The sequence below is a fragment of the Pelmatolapia mariae genome, linkage group LG12, assembly GCF_036321145.2.
Source record: "Pelmatolapia mariae isolate MD_Pm_ZW linkage group LG12, Pm_UMD_F_2, whole genome shotgun sequence".
NCBI classification, from domain to species: Eukaryota; Metazoa; Chordata; class Actinopteri; order Cichliformes; family Cichlidae; genus Pelmatolapia; species Pelmatolapia mariae.
The window spans coordinates 6,975,837-7,000,871 of NC_086237.1; the positions used below are offsets into that span (position 1 = coordinate 6,975,837).

Sequence of the window (25,035 nt, forward strand, 5' to 3'; positions counted from 1 at the left end):
CAAACATACCTCTTATTATTATGGCCAAACAGCTCAGTCTTTGTCTTGTCTGATCCTTTGGCTTGTCCATGTGGGCAGATGAAAATTTTAGACAAGTTCGAAGGTGCTGATTTTGGAGTAGGAACTACTTTTTTGGTCGGCACCTTCTCAGTCCATGGCACTGGACTGTTGGTGGTTCCTGGGTTGTTCACCTTAACCAGTTTCCTCTTATCTGACAGTTTGGGTCTTTCTTCCAGACCTTGGGAAAATGTTGAAACTGATTTTTTAATAAGTGTGGGAGTATGTTATTTGAGCTTGTATGTATACTTTTGACTATGTGCAAGAAAATCCAAAATACATTTCAAATTATACGCCTTTGACGTGGTATTTCAAAGGTGTATGCTGTGCCATAATTCAACCCTGGAAAAAGATCAATTCAAAGAAATAATCAAAAGCCCAAAATTACATGACATTCATGCCCAAGATTAAAACGTATGTAAACTTTGGATCACAACTGCATGTGAAGCTGAGCACTAACTAAAGAAGGAAAAAAGAACTTTTATCAACTGGCTAGGCAGAGAAATATAGCTGGAAGGGATGTGCAGCAGGTTAGGGTGTTTACAGATGTACTAACAAACATTTCTTGTTGAGACTGAGAAGAGAGGCCCTGATCAATGAGCAGCAGAATGACTTCTTGCGAATCAGTAAGAGCTCTTACAGATACGTTTGCTTTGTGCGTGTCAACAGATAAGTATAGAGAAGTCAGAAGGAGGTGCATAATGTCTGTGAATCTAATGAAAGGATATGATCAGGTGAATCAGTAGAAGGAAGACAGAATGCATGTGTGTGAATGAGAAAGAGACAAGTATAAGAGTGAAGCTACAAACAGTAGAGTGAAATGTGGACAAGTTTAAATACTCAGAGTCAACTATCCAAAGCAATGGACAGTGCACAGAGAGGTGAAGAAGAGATCACAGGTAGGTTGGAGTAAATGGAGGCGATTATTAGAAAAACTTTCCTTCACGTTTGGTGTGAACAAACTATTAGCACTCTGTAACACACTTCCACTTATGTTTGTCAGCACTTGGGGAGCCCTAACCGCTTGGGTCTGGAATCCCAGAAACCACTGTGCCATCCCTGCAACAGGTTTCACGAGATACAGACAAAAAGGACTCTGGAGGAGTCACGATTCATAATGTCATAGGAGGATAGAAAAAGCCAAGCCAACCAAGTGGCAGCGTGAAAACAGAACTGAAGACACTTGCAGGATTTAGCTAAAAATGACTGAGGCCAGAACATCAAAAAATGCTGCCTCTCCCTACAGCAAATCTGAGGTTATTTGACCTGCACACTGCATATTTAGTACGCTAGAATAAACAAACTGGTATTTCAAAGGAACTTTAGTGTGGGAGCTGGCAAAGTAGCCGACTGACAGACAGTGTCCTGTTAGTGGGCAGGGGAAAGGTGGCACCACCACACAGCACTGCCTGTGGTTCAGAGGGGAAAATGTTATCGCAGTAAAGCTGTAAACACAAAATGTTCCAGAGCTCCTCTACGGGAATTGGGGCACTAACACATAAAGCTCATTGTGCCCGAGGAAGCTGGAAAACCATGTACACTAAATAAAAATCAAGTCATTTTTAATGAAATGACAGCACATAAGGTATTGTACATATGAAAAAAAAAACAGGCCTGGCTGTATTTTGTTTCCTTTGGTGAACTAGCAACATTACTTGTTTACTTAGTAGCTAGCAACACGCACTAATACCCAGTGACAAATACTCAGTGTTACTGGGAACTAAAATTAGGCATAGGTGTTTGTGCTGATATTCAACTGAACTGAGGTCATTTATTCAAAGGGCTCTTTGAAAGTCTTCAAGGTTTAGGGTGTGAAAATTTGGGACCAACCTGAATGGACAGCATGCTTTTGAAATCTGGGTTTCTGTAGCTTTAAAATACAATTTATACAATCAAATCAAGCCAAGGAAACTCATTTGTAAACAAAACAATGTTAGTATTAAAGCTATTCTTGCTTCTGCTGTTGTTGGTCCTTAAACCAGCCGTGGAGAAGAGCAAAGCTATAACACACACTGAGGAGAAACTGAGTTTTAAAAACAATCAAAGTTTTCACTTCAGCCGCTTCCTGTGTTTTTACCTTTTTTTTCGTCTTTGACATTCTTTCACATTTCTCACACTTCCAGTGTCTTCCAAACACCACCATCACTCCCTTCCCCGTATGCTGTGGCTGTGTACTGCCAGCAGGGGCCCATGTGCCACAAACAACCACTCTGGGATACTCTGGTTCTTTTTTGTTGTTGTCAGCCTGAGCCACAGAGAAGGCCAAAGTCATGATATAAAATGGATTTCTTTATAATGAAATGAAAGCTAATGTTTAAAAACAGTAAAAGTGTCCACTAACTGTTTTTCTGACTTGAGCCTTGCAAGTTTGACTTTGAGTTGAGGTCTCCTTGCCTCCTGCTCTGTCCCACATTTGTCATCCGCATTTATGAATTGAGAAACAAAGGAAATTGTTACCTTTGACAACTTACTTAGCTCAGGTGATAGAGCGGGCGACCTACTTACCGGAAGGTTGGTGGTTCGATCCCATTCTGCTCTAGTCTGCATGCCAAATATCCTTGGGCAAGATACTAACCCCATGTTGCCCGCCGATGCATCCATCGGAGTATGAATGCGAGTGAATGTTAGACAGAAGCATGAAAAACCTTAGATAAAGTGCTTGTATGAATGGGTATGATTAGGTGAATGCACGAGTTGTATAAAGCGCTTTGACTGCTCAGTGAGAGTAGAAAAGCGCTATATAAGAATCAGTCCATTTACCATGATGAAGCAATGTGATGACAAAGTTCAGTGAAACCTCATATTCTGACATTCATATTTATGTTGACACCTAGCATAAACCTGAATCTTGTTGCAGTCCACAAAGACCATTTCGTAGCAAAGACCTACTCTGCAGAATAATGTTTTATGCAGGCTTTTTGCAGTGTTTTATTTTATGATTAAAAGGTCTTAGAGGATGTAATCTTTAAAAAAAAAAAAACATTCAAGTTGTAGTTTAACTGTACAAACCTCTCAGATTTCAACTTGAACAAGTGCTTCCAGGACTTTTGGGTCAGTGCTGCACCATAGTGACCCGTACTATATTAGATAGTTTATATTAGGTTGGTTTTCCTGTTGTACCTGATGCGGCTGGATAACTGACAGGAAATGACTTTACAATAACAAGTATGTCCTTTTACAAGTATCCTTGGCATACATGAGAAGTTTATGAGGAGTTGAGACAGAATTCATTTCCAGCCTTCCTGCATGGAGGCCAGGGTAATCAGGGAAATACGTGATCAACAAGCACTCTCTACACACGACACTGAAGACTAAACCCAGCAAAAAATAGTTGTGTTTGTATTAGCACTTTGATCTTTGGAAGCTAATTCCCACTCTCACTGTGCAGTTCCTGCGAGTTGTCCAACTGAATCCCACGTAAAAGACAGTCCTAGGGAGAGTCAGAGACCTCTTTGTGTCTGTGTCAGCCTCTGATTTCTGGGTCAATATAGATTTCAAATGAGGCACTCTTAAGTTCTTTCTAAACAACAGAACACACAGTTTAGCAATTTACACTGGATTTATCCACTTTGTTTTCAGTGCATTTTTTGTTGATAAATATGGTTTTATGCTTTGATAACATAACAGGATATTAGTGGTGTAGTGCTGTTTTGTTAGCTAAGTTTACTGTGGCTTCCCAACTTGTGCAGATTTGGGTTCTTTCCCATATTGACAAATTCCCAGGTGCAATGTTTTGGTTGGCTTTATGTTTTTTTCACAACCTCACCAGTTGCAGACCCGGAGATGGGTCATTTTTTTCCCCCTACAAGTTTGGCTTACAGTTTTCCATGTATATATTGCCTGGAAGGAGGCGCTGCTCTAAAGACAGTGTCAGTGCAGCATAAGTAAAAAAGATTGCCCAAAAAGACTGTAAAATGAGTGAATGTAACCCTGATCTTTAAGATATGCAATGATTCATCACTACAAGTCCAATAGTAACACTGTGAGAAATCATGAAGTCGTTTTTGACCAGAATATATCATTCAAAGTGCAAATTAAACAAATATGTTTAATATTTGTGCATATATGCATTTGTGCAATATCTCAAAAATGAGAAACATTCTGTCTCAGAGTGACGCTGAAAAACTAGTTCATGCGTTTCTTACTTCTAGGCTGGACTACTGTAATTCACTATTATTGAGATGTCCTAACAACTCTCTAAAAATCCTTCACTGTCAGTACTCTTGCTGCAGCAAGAGTACTGACAGGGACTACAAAGAGATGGAAGATTTCTTCCATATTGTCTTCTCTTCATTGGCTACCTGTTAAATCCAGAATCGAATATGAAATCCTGCTCCTCTTGAATAATCAGGCCCCATCTTCTCTTAAAGACCACATAGGATCGGATCCCTCCAACAGAGCAGTTCAGGCTCATCTTCTGTGCAACCAGCTCCCAGTTTGGATTCACGAGACAGACACCTCCTCCACCAAGTTAGCACTCCACCTGAACTGTGGACAACCTTATTCCAAAATGGGTTAAATTCATTTTTCGCCATGAACACCCCATAATGACAAAGTGAAAGAAATTTGCTTCAAATTCATCAAAAATAAAAAAAATACATGTACATAAGTATTCACAGCCTTTGCACAATAATATGTTGGCAGCAATTACAGTCTTACGTCTTTTTGAGGATGACACTACTAGCACAGCTTGGTGTATTTTTTCTCCCATTCCTCTTTACAGAACTTCAAGCTCCGTCAGATTGGATGGGAGCATCACAGCCACGTGCTTCGCCCCAATCCAAGGTCCTGAGGAGGTTATCATCAAAGATGTCTTTGATCATTGCTGCATTCATCATTCCATCATTCCTGTACTTCAAATATAATCCACTTTCAATGTATGAGAATAAAATAAAGCAGGATACTTTCTCCTTGCTTCCTGCAGTAAAGCCACTTGGCTAATGGCAGTGCTAGTAGCAGCTTCTAAGAAATATTCTCCATTCCAGTGAGAAAAAATCCCAATGAGCCGCTCATCATCAGCCCACCCTGACACATTAACCACAGTGATGGATGGAAACACATCATCTGGTAACACATATACTGCTAAAATTAGCCATCAGCCTGCATGAAACAGTAACACATTATTTCAAAGTGCTATGGCAGGTTGAGAGATGTCCCCACCTTCATAAACTGTTGCTGTGGCCCTGCTGGGGGAAAAAGATTTCACCAGTCCAGCCAAAACGATTACATAACAAGTACATGTAAACATAAAAGAGGTTATTGGCAATTTTAATTTTTAGACAACACAAGCAATATACAACCGAAAGTGAGCATATTTTCTGCCAAGGTGTGACATGTTGAGGCGACTTCCCTGGATTAATCCGCCAGTGTTTTAACACATTATGGTCTCAACACATGCATTAATTTCAGTTCTGAGTCACAGTTTGGTAAGGATTAAGAACCAAAAGATACTTGTTTAGGTTTAAGATCACGTTTTGGGTTTAAATGCCACTTTCTCAAAAGACCCCATCTGGCAGAAAGCCATGAAGGCCAACTTCTCTCCCATATGCAGTTATTTGTTTTTTTATGACAACTCTTATAAAGACTACTGAAAATAGTAAAAAAAAAAAAAAAAGTTCTCTTTAGCTATAAATGTTGCAGTGATGCCGAGGATCAGTAGGAGCTTGGCCTGTTTTAAAGACAGTTACCTGGAGAGTGGCTACGTTAGAAAAATCAAACAAAAAGTGGAAAAAGTTCCCTGATCCTCTCAGGTCTGAGACGATCAGGTGATTTTTGTACCATCATACTATGAAAATTTAGTTACAGGCCCTCTGAGGGCATCAGGGTGGATAAATGTTGGTGCTTTTATTCGCTTTATTATCGCCATCATCTTTGAGACCCAGATTAATTTTCCAGGGCCAAAAAAATACATCTAAGACATAGGTGTCAAACTCTGACCCGCGGGCCAAATTTGGCCCGCAGCCTAATTACATTTGGCCCACGAAGCCATACCAAATTACTATTAGAGCTGGCCTACTGGTATTATACAGCTAATATATATATTGTTTAGTATTAAGCTTTGCTTGTTCCATATTCAGTTTTTCAGCAAAACTTGTTTGAGTCCATAAGAAAAGATTCATTCTTATATCTGGAGGAAGATTTTTTTTTTAATAAATATTAATGTTAGCCTGCGACTTTGTTCCAGTTTTGAATTTTGGCCCACTGTGTATTTGAGTTTGACACCCCTGATCTAAGATCTGTTTAAAACTGCAGCCTTGTCAAGTGTCATATTCTAAAGCTAAAAATCATATAATGGATCGTAAAACAGCACCTATTCGAGTATGAAGGTAAAATTATACATTACTTCATTAATTACCAAATATGGTGTACAAAAACACTGTGGTTTTTTTTTTTTGTGTGTATGTAAATAAAGGTATTTTCAGCATTAATTGATACAAAATAACTGTTGGTGTATGAGTTGGTGAACAAAAACTGACCTGGAGTAAATTGCCTGATACTTAAAATTTCATGGGAAAGCAAGGCTGAGAAATGCTTTTTCTGAGGACTTGCAACATAAAATTTAGATTCAGTTTATTAGTCCCACATGTTTTTTATGCTGGGACAAATCAGAATGTTAGCCTTGAAAAAATACCAAGTCACTAACTGTACTTAAAACAATGAGCCAATGAAAATTTGACAGCTATATCCCATTGGAAAGAACTACTCAGAAGTCATTTATATGTACATATATGTTTACGTGTGTGTGTGTATATTTTTTTCTTTCCATATTTTTATGGAATTTAAAGGTACTAGATTTAAATGTAAGTTGCTATACTGGACCACTGAAAACACTCCACAGGCTAACATTAACCCCCTAACAGACTAAATGTATTAAAGGTTCACTTCACGCCAACTAAAACTAGGAAAAAGGAAAACTAGGAATTTTTGGCTTTTCTCACATTCGAATTGAATTCACTAATTACTGAAACCTTTCATCTGTTACTCAGCAGCAGTGTAGCTTTCCTTTGGTCTAGAGCTCCCTCTCCTGGTCATTGGCAGACATGCCACTAAAGAGGTAATCATGCTTTGTGCTTTAACTTATAACCAATCAATAGTTTTTATATGTAAATAAAAGGATGATGTTCACTTCAGTGAATGTTCCTGAATTAGCCAGGACTGAACTTACACAGTTACTTAACAGTAAAACTGTAAAACACACAACAATGAACCAGGAGAGTCAATAAAGGCCACGTGTCTCTGATCATTTATTTTTTGAAATTAATATGAGCTTAACAAAAGTATGTAAAAGTTCAGTTTTTAAAACTGTGATTAAAAACTTAGCGAGTACAGTCTGAAATCATTTATTCCTGCAAGCAAATCTGCTACACTGCCATGTTAAAATCTGGGACTGAACTGATTGCACCATCAACTGTTATTAAACAAGTACAGAAAGGTATTTCATTAGATTCCTCTAATTACAGGCTTTCAAGACTGAAGCTTTGCTTTGTCTGCAGCAGCCGATCAATGACCAGGATCACACGGAGCTGCAGAGCTAGACTGACCATCCTCTGTTCAGTCCATCAGCAGAGGCTTCTCTTCCACCTTCACGGCTCTACCGTGGAGACACAGCTGGTACACCTTGCAGTGTTTGTAGCTTTGAAAATTAAAAGACGCAGACTAATAGTGTTCTGGTTCCATGTCAGTTCATCCAGTCCAGATCATCATCATCCTCATCATCACCAAACAGAGGAGCAGGTGGTGGACGCCCCTTTAGGCTCTGGACACAAAGCAGAGGCAAAAAAAAAAAAAAAGAAGAAGAAGAAGAAGAAGAAGAAGAAAAAGAAGAAGAACAAGAAAATCACAAACAGTGTCCAAGTGCTATAACATCTCTGACACAACACACAGGGGAAGGGCTGGGTTTAGCGGGATGAGGTAAAAGCGCTCAATCAAATCTGAGAGCTTTGCCTGAACTCTACAGATCCTTCCTTACCATCTCCTCTTCCTCTTCCTCCTCGCTGGGTGCTGCGGGGGGATTGGCAGGAGTTGTGTTCTGGAAAAATGGCTCCTCTCCATTTTCCTCATCAATTCTCCCAGTCAGACTGAGAGAATAGCAGAAAGAGGTGGGGCGAGGCAATAAAGCCAGCAGGATAGAGTTTATACAAGCGGTTAGTTAGCAAGAGGGTATGTCAGTAGTAATGAAGACATAAATATGTTGCAAGTTACAAGTCTTTTGTTAGACTTTAAGACTTCTTAACACACTCTATGCGCTTAACGTTACATTATTCATTGGCTTCCACTGGTAAACTTTTCAGTATTACTGACAGCTGTTTGCCACTACAGTCTAAAAAAGAACACTTGAAACGTGATGCATTCAAAGATGCATTTATAAGCACAAATTATAAGTCCTCACATGACGAAGTACATGAGCCCTGCTGTTAAAAAAACTATTAAATATGTCATGAAATTATATAAATGACTTTGTGACTTTGTACAATTAAAGCAACCATGTAACAGATCAATGTTCACTCTGTCCTGTGTGTATAATTTTATACTGAAACATATTGTTGTGATTATGGTTAATGTTATTCCAGCCAAAGTGTATATGAAAAATGGACGCAGCTTCCCAGTCTATAGTGAGGCCAATGAGGCTTTTTGTTTTTTGACAAGCAGAGCCACAAAATCAAACTAGTAACTTTACCACCAGCCGTTATGACCTGTACTCACCTTGTGTTCTCTCCCGAGGTGTTCTGAAGCGCACTCGGTGGTGGAGGTGGGTTGGATGGGGGTCCAAAGGCTTTATGAGAAGCAGCATTTTTTTCTCCTACATCCTCTCCATCATCTTCCACGCTGTCCACGCATGCCTCACTGGTCACTGCAGCATTTCTTTCTGACACAGCATCTTGCCCATCCTCAGGTGAACGCTCATCTGGATCCATAGACTTGCTGGTGTCTTTATCTTCTGCAGAGCTTTCAGGAGCAGGTTGCTGCCCCTCCTCCTCCTGTACCTCGCACTCTGCTGCTGGTGCTGCCGTTATTGTCATCTCTTTCGATTCGAGTTCAGTCGTTGAAACTTGATGGATATCTGTGCTTTCTGAATGTTCTGCCTGAGTTGTGTTTGACTCACACACCGTCTCCTCAGCTGCTTCTTCCTGATCCTTACGAGTCTCCCTGACTTGATGAGAATCTGAATCAGCCACATGTTCCTCCTCCTCCTCTTCCTTTCTGACCTCTGTCTCTCCATTTATGTGCACATTCTGGTGAGGTTCTTCTTCCTGTTGTTTCACATTTTCAACCTCTTCTTTCTCCTCTTCCTCCGCTGTTTCCTCCTCTTTTGTAATTGGTCTTGTTGCAGCCCCGCCTTTGGCACTAAGGAGCTGCAGAGTTACATTCTAGAAGAAAAAAAAAGTAACCACATTAATGGCTGGTTCTAGAATTCTGCGATTCAAAACCAAATGCCAGTCAAACACTTCCATTATCATGAGATGAGTGCTGTGATTATACAATATGGATAAATGAACAATGCCTTTCCACCTGTGGTGATGTAAGACACCAAAAGATGTGTCGATTAGTCCAAACATTTAAGAACTCTGAATTTCTGCACAAAGGCTGCATAAAAAAAAAAAAAAAGTGTGGTCTCTGGCTCTGCTGCAGTGGAGGGGTGGTACAGTAAGCTCACGGGGGGCGGTGCCGGAAGGTCTGAGGGGACAGGTGAAAGGAACTGGAACTAATGAACTCTTGGCGTGTGTGGTGTGGCAAGGAGCTGCAAAGCTGGCTTCCTGGTTGAACATAAGGTGCCGAAGCAGTGGAAGTGTTTTAGAATAAAGGCACTACGACTGACACTCGAATGCTGTGTGGCTCCTGATCGCTTCACAAAGGATTTTACCTTAATGGTAGAGACAATCACCCCCAGCACAGCCTGGCCGGTGTACGATTCAGTGAGATCAAACTCCCCTCGCAGTGAGTGGAACACGCCGTTCATCACACGCTTCACCTACAAGAACACAAATGATGAGTTATGTCCCAGCATGCACTGGCCTTAGACTTCACACAGCACCACACTAATGCGCGTACCAATAAGCAAACTTTTACTTCAGCTTATTGATATGCGCTTTGAGTGCTCAGACAGAGTAGAAAAGCACTATATAAGAACCAGTCCATTTACCATTTACCAGCTGTGATCCATGATGTGTACCCACATTAGTAAACCCACTGATTATGAGTGAGAACAAGTGTTTGGTATTTTTAGGACTAAATCATAAAAGAAGAAACTCTACGTCCCAAAATCAGACCTACTTTTGAGAAAAATCCCACATTAATCATATTCAGCGATCAGAATGTACTACAAAGGTTATGATGGTGATCTGTCATGCTGTCTCAGTTAAAAGGAGCGTGAACATAATCCTGTATTTCATGCTCCTCACTCTATTTTTCTATATTATTCACTATATTCACTCATTACATTTCATCTAATGATGTTTGATTTTACAGGAGCTGCAGAGCCATCACTCCTCTGACCTAAGCTTTAAGCAACCGTGACCATGGTGCAAATCAGCCTTCTGATTTCCTGTTGAACCTGATGTCTCATATGTCTGAAGGTTCTCAGTCATCTAGGTCATGGATGAAAAGCGACTTAAAAAGAAGAAACTTCAAGAATGTTTTTCTGTCTCAGCTCCTTAGACTGATTTCTCAGAGAAACCTGCTGTCCTAATTGTTGGCTTCTCATAAAAAAGATGGAGATATTCGTACCATTCTATATAGAAAACAAAATGAGAAAATTAATTTACTGAAGCATTATTTATGATACAAACCCTCTGTGAAAAACTGTGCTCTCAAGATATTAAACATTAATTATACAAAGTGTCTCTTCAGACAATACATTGGTCTTTTAAATCAAATTAGGTTATAATTTGGCCTCTGAAAATATATAAGAGATTTTGTTAAATATAAATGTCAATTTCATGCCAGGAAGATTTTAATAATTTTATTTTGCCAGGACAGATTTTCCAGATTTTACCTGCTCAGCAGCTTAAAGCTTTTCATAATGGCCAACATGTTTCTATATAAGCACATCATTTTAGGACTCGACACAGAGCCACGATGCTACCACAGTAGACAGAATGAGGTCTGCTACTGTCTTGCTGAAATAAGCAAGTCATCTGGATGAAATCAAACATTACTCACACATATATACATATATATCATTCAGTGGGGCCTTTGCAGGTGTGACAGAGGTGACAGGAGATTGACAGAAGTGAATGAGTCCAGGCCCAGAGAAGCTGGCATCTTCATGTAATTGCCTTCGTCTTTGTTGTGTGATGCCGTGTTCTCCACTGCAGAATCATGTCTGTTTTCAATGCAGTCCTGTCTCAGGATCTGAACATCATCAATGTTCGATACAGGTTTTACGTGCCGTGCCTTGCGTACAGACACTGCTCAAGATTCTCTGATTCTTTTACTGATATTCTGTAACATATACTATAAAATCAGCCAATACTTTACAGTTGTGCATGTAGAAATATTATTTTTAAACTGTTGAACTATGTGCCCACACAGCCTCTCAAAGTCTGGGACCCTTCCCCAACTTTACTTCTAAAAGACTCTGTTCTCTCAGACTCTAGGAAGTTCGTTTCATACGCAATCATGTTACGGAGTAAATCATTTACTTTATATAGGAATTATTTTTTACCATAACTTTTTGTGTGTTATGACAAATCACTGGATTCTGCTTATATTTACATTTAAATCTCAGCTTTTTTTGTGTTTGTTAAATTGTACATTAAAAAGTTTCCCTTAGAAAAAGTCAAATTCCTGCCAAACATACAGCATTTTCTATGATGTATACGTTGTGTGGGTAAAGTTACTAGATACACTTGAAAGTATCTCTCAACACATCAATATAATAAATAAGAAATGGTTTTAAAATGGGTTCAACCTATATTTAACATGACGGACTCAACATCAGAATCCAGTACTGGATTGGAAACATCAGGCAGTCCTCGTCTTATGGAAAACAAGCTGAGAACTAAGACTAAAGCACCCCTGCACTGGCATCTGGAGGCATTAATGAGCTACTGCTGATCATTTCTGATTTTCATTCTGTGATTTCTATCAGCTAAACAGCTTCTTAAAATGACAGATGAAGGGAAAGGCTGCACTGCACCTTCTATTAATTGTTCTATTTGAAAGATTTCATGTATTTCTCACCTCTGCTGCAGTGTCTCCGGAATGCTCCTGCTCTTCCAGTTTGCTCTCCAGTTCTGCCACTCGTCTTTGCAGCTTCTGTCTTACAGTTGCTCCCTGCTGCTCCAGGGCTGTGTACTTGAAGAGAATAACATGACATAAATATATGTAATGTAAATCACAACGGTATGGTTGTATCCCCTCCCACCCCATGCACGCCTCCATGATGGACCATCGGAGCACACGCAGCAAAAGACTCGAAATGCAGAACTGACCACCACAGGAAATCCTTTGTGCCGGTGGCAATAAGACTGTACAACTCTTCCTCACTCTGTAGGTGATTTTCCTGAGGATTAAAACAAAGCTATTCTGTTCCCATTCAGACCGTGCAATATCACCCAACAGTTTTTCACTGAATGTTTGTTTCATCTCCCCATCATACGCTGCTACTCTTTTATTCATTTGCACAATACTATGTCACTTTTAGTATCACCTGTACTGATAAGCTTCAGGATTTAGTTATATTGTTACTTGTTACAGTTATTTGATATTAAATTTTGCACTATCCTACTGTATATTACTGTATACTTGTATTCTATTGTACATATTGCATATCTTATTCCTCTGCTCCTCTGTCTCTCTTGCTACACTGAGCATGTATATGACAAAAGAATTTCCCTCGGGATAAATAAAGTTCTTCTTATCTTATTTTAATCAGTCATAACAGGCATTTACCAGTTACTTCCCAGAGAAACTAACAGAGTAGTCCCCACCACACTTATTAACATCAATTTTGAGATCAGGATTCTGTGTAGCTCTGCTTTTTGCTCCGGTGAAAATGTCAAGATTTGGCTACAGCTTAGGCACAGTCTCAGTGTTAAAGGGCTAAATATTCCTGGGTAGTGAAGTCTCTGCAAAAATGCATTCCCAGCTAATAATAAATATTTAATCTTGTTAGACAAGATGAGTGAAATGCAGTCATCCATCTTACTTTTTCCTGAAGAGCGTGCAACTCCTCATAATGCTTGTGTTGCTGCAGCAGACTATGTTCTTCTGAGTCTCTCAGTTGCTTCAGAGCTGTAAACTATTGACAGCAAGAGAGTTCAAACATGATTCAACAACACACCATGTAACGTGTACGTGTCCCAATATAAACTTTTCTCAACTTTAAAGTGAACAATTGAAGAAACTACTGCTGAGTGGCACAGGACACCGCAGTAATGAAACATGTGGTAGTATTATATTATATATGTGGAATGTTTGCTAGTTACTAAATGAATGGTGAGTTAAAATGATGATGATGATGATTATTATTATAATAATCATCTAGAAAAGGTCAGTGTACTTTTCACATTTCTACGTTAAATAAGAGATTCATTTAAAAGTAAGGCAAGTTTTTTTGTTTTTTTAAAACACATTTCAGTGACAAAGCAACTCAAAGTGCTTTACATGAAGTGCCAAAGGGCGTAAAATGAACATCATAAGATGATATGAGAGCACGATCTCATGTACCTTTTCCTGCAGCTGGGTTAACTTGTCCTGCAGACCCTCTCTCTGCTCTGTTAGTTCAGCCACCTCTCTGCTGTGCTGCTCTTTAGCTGAAGCCAACATCTGGGAACACTTGCCCTTCCATTCCTGCTCAAGCTCGGCCTGCAGCTGGGACAGCTTCAATAAGCATGTAAAGTAACGTTAATGTTCACAAAACACTCTGTTGATCTTTCGATTTAGAAGATGTGATCGCCCTTGGGCTGGATGCAGAGATGTGACCTGTTCTGATGCAGCGTTGTCACTGCTGGTCCTGGCCTTGCGAAGTTGAGCTCGGAGGTTGTCTAGCTCCTGCTGGCTGCTCTTGCGGAGCTCCTCCACCTCCTCATCCCGACGCTGACGCTCCACCTGCCATTTCTTCTTTCTTTCTGAAAGTGCCTAAATGTGAGGCAAACCTTTTTGTCAGACATCCATTTTTGATTTAAAAAACCCTTTTGTTTCCATGGTGACTGTGTATTGCTGTAATTCGTTCACAAAAGAATGAAATCCGCTTACTCGTTCTAGGTTCTCCTTGTCAGTCTTCAGGTCCTGCAGCTCCTCTTCCATGGTGTTCACTTTCAGCTCTGTCTCTTTGCGTCTTTGTTTCTCTGAGCGGTACTGAGTCTGAATCCTCTCTGCCTCCTCCTTCAGCTCTGAAATACATGAACACACAGATGGTTAGTCTGGTCCATTTTTCAAAAAAAATAGTCTGACATCTTCTCCTTTGCTCTTTATGTACCAAGCACTAGATGTTCTTACACAGGGTTGCCTTGATTTTCTTGTTGCTGATGTCACACATGCATATTTTTTTAAAATCAAACATTTCTGTTAAAGTAACACTCTTAGCTCAGATGTTGGAAGGGAAAATATCTGTGTGGTCGGTTAGCTCTGGCCGCAAGTTTACAGGGAATGGGAAAGACAAAAGATTTAAGGCATGGACAGAACTTTCCAAATCACCACAAGGACACTGTGAGGCTGCTCTCCATTTCAGCAAAAAGGGAAAGCGTGAGCTCCCTGCATGGTCGAGAGTAGAGAGAGCATACCATTAAGGCATTCGTTGAGAATGGAGAATTAAAATATTCAAAACTATCTATCCATCCATGCATCCGTGGATGGATTGGGGGGGGGGTCAGATACACCCTGGACAGGTCAGCCTCCTTCCACCCCCATGACATCTGTCTGTTGCAGGCCACAGAGACAGCCAGCATTCACATCCGAACTTATGGGCAATTTAACTATTAGCCTAACCCCATTAGCTGCGTGTCTTTGGACTGTAGGAGGAAGCCCGAGTACCCGGAGAGAACCCACACAAACAGGGAACATCCAAACACCACACAGAAAGGATTCTAACCCAGTCTCTTCTTATTGTGGGGCAACAAAAGTGCTAACCACCGTGCTCCCGTGCTGCCCATTTGCAAACTTCTGGTGCTAAACATTATGAGGATACAGGACAGGCTTCCTTCTGTGTGGCTGCTGTATGTTTTGCAGTAAAACACAGTTTTTGATTTCCTTTTCTAACAATCCGATTTCAAGCTTCTGTGTGACCTCAACTATTCCTGTTAACTGTCATAATAATGTGAAGAAACAGTTCAGTTAAAGAAAAAAAATCTCTGCTTTAAGTCAGAAAATTTAAGATTCAGACAGATTGTTAGGAAAACGTTTGGGGAATGTTTTAATAGTAGACCTAATGATGACTATGAATAAGCCAAAGTACAAGCTCGTTACAGATTTAGTCAAATTTATGTGTGAGTTTGTTTGCTCTCTCGAGGCGCTCAAACCTTTGCATACAGGGTGTTTTTGCTTCTTCACTTTCAAATTGTATGAAATGTATTCATCTGATAAAAGGATTCATACATTCTATAAATAAAATTAGTCTTATCCTTCCATGTTATGTCTAATATGTCCAACATGTCTTGCTTCAAGATCAGCTGCCCTAAGTTTAAACAACAGGACAAAGAAGCAGTTAAACCTGTGTAAATCATCGCTACACCGGTTTAACTGTTTTTCTGTTGAAGATGTTTTAGAGAGACATGAATAAAACTTTAATTCTTTGGCAGCTGGATTTTGTTGAGCTCATTTTACTGAGGTTTATTGTAAATATTTTTCCACTGCATTCAGCTAATTGTAATCTCATTACCTTACAATATCAGGCACTTTGAGAAGACTTTTGGGAAATGATGTGAAATTAATAAAATAGATATAATATCTGCGGCGGTAGACTCTGTATTGAATGCATTGAATGCACCTCTCTGATTGCACCACCAAAAAATAAATTCTGATATTCATAAAAAGGCACAATTTTTTAAAATGTTTTTTATAATTATCTGGCACAGTGTATTTAAATTGAGCACACAAGCACCTTCCAGCTGTGCTTCCAGGGCAGCGACGCGTTGGCAGCGGTTCTCACTGTCCTGCAGTGCTGTGCTCAGTTTACCCTGCAGCTCCGCGGCCTTCTGCTGGTGAGCTGAAGCTTCGAGCTGCAGCTGAGACACCCGCGCTGCCGCTGAAGCCAGGTCCTCCGTTAGACGAACCTGGGGGAGTTGGCAAGAGGTGAGAGGGGAAGATGTACTGGTGGCACTATATCAAAATAAAAGCCACAGAGATGGTGGAACAACATAGAAACAAGCCTGGATGAGTGTCTGCTGGTGCTAGCAGTGCGTCCCTGTGGAAGGAAAATGGTGAGTGCTGATTGATGAAAAGGAAGCAGAAGGACAAAAAAAGAAATAAGGTTAGTTGAGGTGCCAGTGAAGGATGATGAAAAAGGGTGATCCAGTGGCTGCAGTCAGACTGGGATCAAATAGGAGCTTCTCACAGTTCTTTGTGCTAAATTTTGTGCTTTCTGGTCTGCAATGACCTGGAAATGACCATTTAGAGTCTCAGGATTTTTTCAGCTGCGCTCTCTTACAGCATAACAACAAAACTGCTTTAGGCAGCATTTTCTTCCTGTAATTTAAACATCAATTATAATTCTAGATGCTTTTTCTTATTTTACAGATTCTAGCTGACCCCAGTCTGATGGCACTACACAGAGGAAACAGGCTCACCTGGCCAGAGCCCAGGTCCAGAGGCAGAGGATGCTGAGAAGAGAGAGCAGTGAATAGGAGTTTTTCCTCAGAGCAGCACTGCAGCTTGAATACAATGAAAAGAGCATTTGGAAAAGAGTGGAATCAGCAGATAGCAAACCTTTAACCAAGTCCAAACTACAAACAATCTTCTGGCGACACACAAGTGTACAAACTATAGGAGCACAATTAGAAGGCAGGCTGGAATCAACAAATACACCACGTTATTAAACCTTACACCAGACTCTTTGTACACTTAATAAGCAATTAAATTACAAAATCACAAATAAACTCCAAAACAGTTTAACCAACATTTATTCTCAGGTTTTAAGAACAAAAACAACAACAACAAAAATCACAACTACACTCCATGGAAATCAATCAGTGCCTCCCTCTTGAACTTTCTGTGGAATCGGTTGATCTTGTATGGAACTATATTAGCTAACATTGTTGGTTTTTCATTAACTACTACAGCTACCACTCTTCCAGAGGTACTGCAGTCATATGTTTTTTGTTTTAACTGTAGAACAAATGATTTGAGTCGTGTTTAAATACATCACAACTTAGATAGGAACAGTTCATTGTGCCCTTTTCTAACCTCCTACTTAATGTTTTTCAATTTTGGCATACGGGATAGGAATTACTATTTTTCACTGGAGTAAAATGCCGACCACACAGAGAGGGAAAGTCCTCCTGCCCCTTTGTCACAATCTGATTCTTCTGAAAACCTTTATGATAGGAATGAAGCGTGTCCAGAGTCATGGCTACCTAACACAAAAGTAACACAACCTGTTGTGTAAGTACATTACTCAGTCAGTCAGGCAGGGCAGACAACTAAAAGACAACAAATGACGAAAACCACACATTGAATACGAACAAAGAAGCTACACACCACATCAAAAATTTTTAAAAAGTCACAAATTAAGTTTCTAATGTTTTATGATAACCAGATACAGAATAAAGAGCAGTGGGCACAAATACTGATCCAATAATTAAAAAGACTTTAATTATATATAATTATATAACTTTCCTGTTTATTTGTTCATAGTACACGCTCCAATAGTCTCTACAAAGAGTCTTTCCTCATATATCTGTATTACCATTGAATAAAGAAAATAAATGGCAACACAGTTACACTGAAATAAGGATGACATTTTCTACTTTGGTTTACTTCAAACATTTTTTGTGTCTTCGAAGGAAAAAGGAGCCATGACTGTTTCATTAGTAATGAAACTTAATCTTAGTAAATATTCCAAAGGTAGAAATCAGAAATGCCAGAATGTTCAAGAATGTTTCACTTCATTTCTTAATAATGAGTGACATTAAAAAAAACAAACAAAAAAACCCATTAAATCTCAATTGTGAAGACCCGCAGCCACCAGCCACAAAATCAGCAGACTCTGTAATATGCTGCATGTGACCACTAAGTCCAACACATGTCCTGTTAAGTTTTTAGTCCTTTCACTAAAAGGAAAGTCTGTCACCACAAACATCAAAAACTTAGCCAACAGCTTTATTTGATTCATTAAAGACCAAAAATACCAAAAGACTCACTTTGTCCTGCTCAGCCTGCAGCAGTCTCGCCTGGTTCTGTTCACTGGACGACTTGAGGGAGTCATTCCTCTGTTCCAGCATCAGGTGACTCTGCTCCATGTACCTGAAAAATCACACCACCACCCCGTTCACACATCTGCATCCAGCACACTCAGGCTCAAAGATTCCCTCGTGCTTTCATTAGGCTATATGGGACTGCTTGGTTACTGTTAAGATCAATTTACAACATGACAGAGAGACAGACAATTAAACATTAGAACTAGAAGCAACCCATTCCGAACTGTTAAAAACTGCATTACACTAGAACTCGCTGGTATTGACAAAATTTCCAGGCTTATGTCATTAAAAAGCCTGAATTACAGCCTGGTACGAAAAAGTTGTTTTAAACTGTTATTGTTTCTGCTGTTTCTATAAAGATTCATAACAACTGCAGCATCAAGGAATTTATCTTAACGTTAGCATTTCGGCTGCTTCCACATTGTGCCTGTATTAACAAACAATGGTAAATCAAGCAGCCACACACTTAACAAACAGGCTTCAAAATTCAGAGTCTATAAATCAGCTGAACCCTACTGCCAAGATCCCTGATGGCACTGTGCAAGAAATAAGAATCTGAACATCTAAAAGAAACTTTAGGCTGTCCCGTATCTGTGCGTAATTCTTAATTCTTTCAACTCACCTCTGGTTCTGGTTGATGAGATCTCCGATCTTACGGTTTTGCTCCTCAATGCGAGAACTTTTCTCAAACACTTCTTTTTTTAAACACTCATTTTCCTGAAAGCAAAATAAGTGCTCAAAACAGCTGCAGATGATATAAAATATTAGCAGGTGGGGGGGATTTAACAATGCCTCTATAAAGCACTGTGCTGCTGATGCATGTACCTGAACAATTCTTTGGATATTGTGCAAGATCATGGAGGTTTCCATCGACACAGTAGACAAACCCGTGGAAAGGCCCCCCTGCCTTTGAAGATCATCGATCTGTTAAGATTTTGAGGAAGGAAAGAAAAAAACTAAATCAAATGTTTCTGCTTTCCATTAAAGCTGCTTAATGATTTTGTACCATTTTAGAGTGTACCTTTGAAGCCAGCTGATCCACTTTATCGCCTACTTTTCCAACAGCTAAGCGAATCTCTGTATTATGCTGTCTGGCCTCAGTCATCAAGAAGGAAGTTACATCCCCAGAGCCTTGAGAAACAACAGGAGCACACAAGGGTGTGTAATTTGGAACCATTGCATCCAGCATTATTATCATGAGATCATCAAATGAACTAGTGGCTTCCTGGTGGTTGAATCCTACCCATGTATGGGACAGCTGGTGCAGGGTAGACCTGGCCCACAGGCTGCAGTGGAGATGGAGCCAGAGGAGTCTGTGTGTAGGAGCAAGGCTTTGAAACAATGTAATGCACTGACATAAAGACACATTTTCCATCTCTGCCACTACTTCTTCCAACATGTATTAAAAAAATATTAAGTTAGTAGTGGTGATGCTACACCTGGAACGCATGGCTGCTGGTTGGCAGTCCAGGCTGTGCAGTCACAGTGCTCATAACAGGAAGTAAGGCGGAGGATGGAGCAGCATGAGGATGAGGATGTACTGCAAGAAAAACACTGCAATATTACAGATGCAGGAAGAAAGAACTGACAGATGAGTAAGGACAAGAAGTTTACCATGTGCAGCAGCTGCAGGAGCAGTGGTGATCGGCACTGGAGATGAAACTACGGGATGATCCTTTGCTCTGCTGCCACTGGTGTCCTGGAGATAAATGCACAGCAGTGTGAGCTCACCAATGATGATGCCAGAAAATATTTTGTGTGTCATATTTTCATGTGAAAGAGATGCATTAATCTCATCATTTTTCTTTTTAGACTTGGATTAGACTTAAGGACATGTCGAAATTTTCCTCTTTGGCTCTGCTGTCTGGTAATATCCACATTTTTGAAATCAAAATGCAATGTTAGTTTCCTGTTTAACACAAATCAATCTGCTAAATTTAATTTAAGAGCATAAGACAGTGTAATAATCCCACACACCTCTACAGCCACAGACCATATTAATCAACAAGATGACTTAAAAATCAATAAAGACAAAGTGTTAAGAGCATTCTAAATTTATGAATATATATACAAAGATACTTATTATTAGTTATTCGTTATTAGTCATATTAAAAAATATGGTTACAATCGCGGTTTTGTAAAATCAATCTAACCTGAAATTTAAATGACTCATACATACTGTTTTCTATTGCTAAAGACAAACACAAAACACTATTTTAACCATATACATGTTTTAAATATCATTAATAAAAGGGGGAAAAAAAGTAAAACATGTAAATGTTTTACAAACATAAAAACATCCAAACATTTGTGTTTGTGCACATCCATGGAGACATGCATTCAGCACAGACACACAAGAGTATGAAGTACAGTTGTGTTTTGGGACAGTGTGGCTAAGTGCCAGCTGATCCACATTTCACTCAGATGCCACTTTAAATGTAACAAGAAATATACATACAATATAATACAGTTTCATCTTTTGTGAAAACATAAGCTAGGAGCCATTTTATTCCTGTATACGGTGTTTGTGGGTTTTGTACAGACAAAGTTAAACAATTAAAGCACTGGGCTAATTTTCCTTTGTTTTTTTTACAGAAAATAGCCTCCTAATCTAAATCAGCTGTGAGGGCCAAGGAACAATCTCGGGGACTTCCTGACATGAAGTTTTTACCATAAATTTCTGCATACGAAAAAAAACATGAAGGCCGGCCTGTCCTGGGAAGCTTAAACACCAAGTCTTTCAAAGCAGGTACTGCTAATAACACTAATAACGCTAATACTTCTAATAATAACAACCCTAATAATAACAACCCTAATAATAGTAAAAGTGCAAACAACAGTCAGGACCCATTCCACGACCTGAAAACATGAAGAAGCAACCCTCCCATCCACCAGTAAGAACCCCAGCATACTGGCAGCAAGTGTTTTCTATCTAACATTCATACGCATATTCATGACGCATCCATTGCAGAGCACTGGGTTAGTATCTTGTCCAGGGGTGTTTGGTATGGAGACTGGAGCAGGCAGGGATTTAAACACCAACTTTCCAATTAGTAGATGACCTGCTCTACCTCTTGGACTACAGCTACAAACACTACACCGGCCCTACAGGAGGGCGGTGGTCATTGGCAAAGATAGAAATCTTTTTAAAGAAATACCTAAAAATACACTAAACCAGGCTTAGCTGCAGGATTCAGGTACATTTTTTGGAGAGTATTTTAAGCACCTGTGGGTTTAAAATGAACTACAGGTACAGGAATAAAGTTTATCAGGCTTTGGCTACAAGGGCAGTAATATTTAGGTTATTGACAACAGGAAAATGCTAAACCAGTACACATGACAAGATACTGACCTCAAGCTCAGAGTCACTGGATTCAGGCTGGCTGGCCGCTCCTGTTAGAAACGGCAGCATGGGCTGGCCCATTTTTGCCATCCGAGAAATCAGTTTGGCTTTAGTAGCATCTGGATTCTGAAATTGGAGAAGAATAGCAGCTCCAATCTTTACAGCACCAAAACAAATGAATACAAAAAACACAAAATGAGGTGCTTGCTTACAGCCAGCTGCTCACTCAGAGAGTTTGACTTTGCACGAAGTGGTGGCTCCCTGGGAAGACAAATCAGCTATTGTGAGAAAAAAAAGTTTAGAATAATAGTGCTAACTATTTTATCAGGTTTAAATCTTACCCTGGTCTTCCTGAACCTGAAGAGGGGGCCTGTGCTGAGTGCTCTGGGACCAGATTTTCAATACTGAGTGCTGGGGAAGGAGCAGCAGAGTCTCTGGAGCCAGCACTTGCCCGATCAGAGCCACTGTCCTTTGAGAACTTGACCTAAACCACAAAACAAGCTCAATAAGCTTCTAATATTTCAGAAAGTGGTTGAACGGTAGACTATAGTTGCTAAAACAGATACAAGCAGATGAGGGAGATGTCGAGGACTGTGCAGGGGATGTTACCCGTCGAAGCTCTGCTTCAAAGATAAGAGTGCTGTTAGCCGGGACACGGTTAGGGACACCCTTAGATCCGTAAGCTAAATCGGGTGGGATGACAATGAGACGACGGCCTGCCTTCTTCATCCCCAGCATCCCTTCCTCCCAGCCCTGTGCATACAGCGAAGGAGAGGAAAGAGATGATGAGGTAATAACATAATAGCAACAGAAGAGTGATAAACAGCACGATCTCAGTGCTCACACACCTAATTTAAAGCTATGCTAGAACCTTTCAAAAGCAACTGTAGCATTTTTGGATGATTAGAAATGCAGGAGAGACCCAACACAAAAGCAAACATAAATAAGTGATGATTTAATAAACTGCAAATTCTATTTATTTAATCAACAACATCATAAGTTAAGGTGAGCCTAAAAGCAGCTGTAAAACAAATTAATATCAAACCTAATGTGAGAATGTAATATTGGCTTTTTTTTGTCATTTAAGCAGGCAGTAGCTAAGTCGTTTCATGTATTATGTGCTTTTTATTTTTAATGAGTGAATGAACTGTAACATATCTTTAAAAATGAGGCATTCTCTAACTTTCTTGGTTGACTAACAGTCTGTGGACAGTGAAGAATGTGGGCTGTAGTCTCTCTAACTGAGACACAAACGGCTCTAAGCACAGTGCAGGTTACAGTCTATAATATACCTAAGAATAGAACCCTCTAATGTTGCTTTTGACAGTGTTTTGTTAGCTTGCCAAATTACATCACAAGCTAGCATGAGGCATGTCAGACAGTGATGATTATTCCCATCACCAAGTCTTGTACAAAGAAAAGATTTCTGCAACATCAGTACTGATAGGGATGAGTTTTCTCTCCCATACTGGCTTCTCTTCACTGGCTGCACTGTAATTCATTATTATCAGGATGTCCTAAAAACTCCCTGAAAAGTCTTCAGTAGCAAGAGTACTGTCGGGGACTAGAAAGAGAGAGCACATTTCTCCTGTATTGGCTTCCCTTCATTGATTCCCTGTTAAATCCAAAACTCAATTCAAAATCCTGCTCCTCACATACAAGGTCTTAAATAATCAGTCCCCATCTTATCCTAAAGACCTCATAGTACCATATCACCCTATTAGAGCACTTCGCTCTCACACTGCAGGCCTACTTGTTGTTCCTAGAGTATTTAAAAGTAGAATGGGAGGCAGAGCCTTCAGTTTTCAGGCCCCTCTTCTGTTAAACCAGCTCCCAGTTTGGCCTAGGGAGACAGAGCTCCCCTCTAATGTAAGATTAGGCTTAAAATTGTCCTTTTTCACAAAGCCTAAGAAAAGGATATAGTTAAGGCTGGATCCGGTGATTCTGAATCCTCCTCTACTTATCCTGCAATAGGCTTAGCTGCTGGGGGCTTACCATGATGCTCCATTTCACTCACCATCATAATCATTATTCATTATTAATATCTGACTCCCTTCCACAGTGTGTATTGTATCCTGTCTTCCTCCCATCAACCCAACTGGTCATGGCAGATGGCCGCCCTCCCCAAGCATCATTGCACCAGAAGTTTCTTCCTCTTTTAAGGCAGTTTCTCCTTTCCACTGTCGCCAAGTGCTTGCTCAAAGGACGTTTGATTGTTGAGGTTTTGTCTGTATTATTGCAGGGTCTTTACCTTATAATTTAAAGAGACTTAAGGTGACAGTTTTTGTCATTTGGCGCTATACAAATAAAACTGAATTTTAAATACTGAATGTATAACTAAACCTTTTCCAAGAACAGTCAAGATGGGAAGATTAGGCAGCTCTCTGCAATATGGAGTGCATAATGTTTCGAGCTTAGTTCTTTCACAACAGGCTACTTAGTCATGGTAACAGGAACTCTGATCATCATACCTAAAATATATGCTAGTTGATGTACATACCGTACATATAATATTACAACATCGTAGCGAAGGACAGTCTGGTCACACAGTGTGTTAACATGAACTACACACAAACTTCAGTTCACTTAAATCCTGTGTGCATCAGTGAGTTTATCAAGTTGCACAGAGCTCCATAAAAATGTAGCTGGAATTACAGCGTTTAGCCATGACAGCTACATTATTCATTCACGTTTTACTTGATTCAATGCATCCACACAGAAAGCAATTAGCTCAGCATGCATTATCTTGCCGCTGAAGGTTGGTTGCTAACACACATTCAATGCTCAGGCTGCCTAGATAATCCTCCAATGTATTTAGCACCCTGTCATGCCAATCAGCAACCACCTCATTTAGTTTCACTCAAACCACCAAATTCATATCGCCCGCACTTATTTCACCCAGTCGCTTTTTATGGTGTTGGGTTGCCACTAGGGCTGGGCCATATTATACCGTTCACGGTAATACTGCTCAGGATATGTCAGCCCATTTCCACTGGAAATGCCTTTTGGTTACACTTTCAGCAAGGAATTTGCATTTGCACTGTTAAATGTTTATATAGCTTTAATGCACATAAAAACAGCTGCTTGTTTAAGTGAAAATAAATGGATGGGGGTTTTTTGCGCTAGTAAAGTTGTGGAGTTGTATTTTGTCTCGCAGAAATTATATCGTCAGTTATATCGTTATCGCAAATTTTCAAATATATATCGTGATATATATTTTTGGCCATATCGCCCTGCTCTAGTTGCCACATCACTGCATGTCACTTCCTGTGTGGACAG

General features: G+C 39.9%; 1 protein-coding gene across 5 annotated transcripts in view; it reads right to left on the minus strand.

Moving 5' to 3' along the window:
- Positions 1-5,308: 5,308 nt before the first annotated feature.
- Positions 5,309-25,035, minus strand: part of fkbp15b (FKBP prolyl isomerase family member 15b) — a 28,957-nt gene continuing 9,230 nt past the window's right edge. For 2 of the 5 annotated variants that reach the window (XM_063489474.1, XM_063489471.1), the window contains 22 exons: positions 22,366-22,509; positions 22,098-22,240; positions 21,969-22,017; positions 21,766-21,882; positions 20,028-20,112; positions 19,853-19,953; positions 19,657-19,726; positions 19,435-19,544; positions 19,239-19,337; positions 19,036-19,130; positions 18,357-18,459; positions 16,785-16,868; positions 16,100-16,271; positions 14,257-14,393; positions 13,984-14,139; positions 13,729-13,881; positions 13,208-13,300; positions 12,241-12,354; positions 9,920-10,027; positions 8,761-9,425; positions 8,027-8,135; positions 5,309-7,813 (listed from right to left, as the gene is read on the minus strand). In XM_063489474.1, the coding sequence (XP_063345544.1) occupies positions 7,736-7,813; positions 8,027-8,135; positions 8,761-9,425; positions 9,920-10,027; positions 12,241-12,354; positions 13,208-13,300; positions 13,729-13,881; positions 13,984-14,139; positions 14,257-14,393; positions 16,100-16,271; positions 16,785-16,868; positions 18,357-18,459; positions 19,036-19,130; positions 19,239-19,337; positions 19,435-19,544; positions 19,657-19,726; positions 19,853-19,953; positions 20,028-20,112; positions 21,766-21,882; positions 21,969-22,017; positions 22,098-22,240; positions 22,366-22,509 (2,985 nt within the window). In that variant the 3' untranslated portion in view covers positions 5,309-7,735. The remainder of the gene's footprint in view (positions 7,814-8,026; positions 8,136-8,760; positions 9,426-9,919; positions 10,028-12,240; positions 12,355-13,207; positions 13,301-13,728; positions 13,882-13,983; positions 14,140-14,256; positions 14,394-16,099; positions 16,272-16,784; positions 16,869-18,356; positions 18,460-19,035; positions 19,131-19,238; positions 19,338-19,434; positions 19,545-19,656; positions 19,727-19,852; positions 19,954-20,027; positions 20,113-21,765; positions 21,883-21,968; positions 22,018-22,097; positions 22,241-22,365; positions 22,510-25,035) is intronic. The other 3 variants (XM_063489472.1, XM_063489473.1, XM_063489475.1) reach the window with 3 other exon arrangements.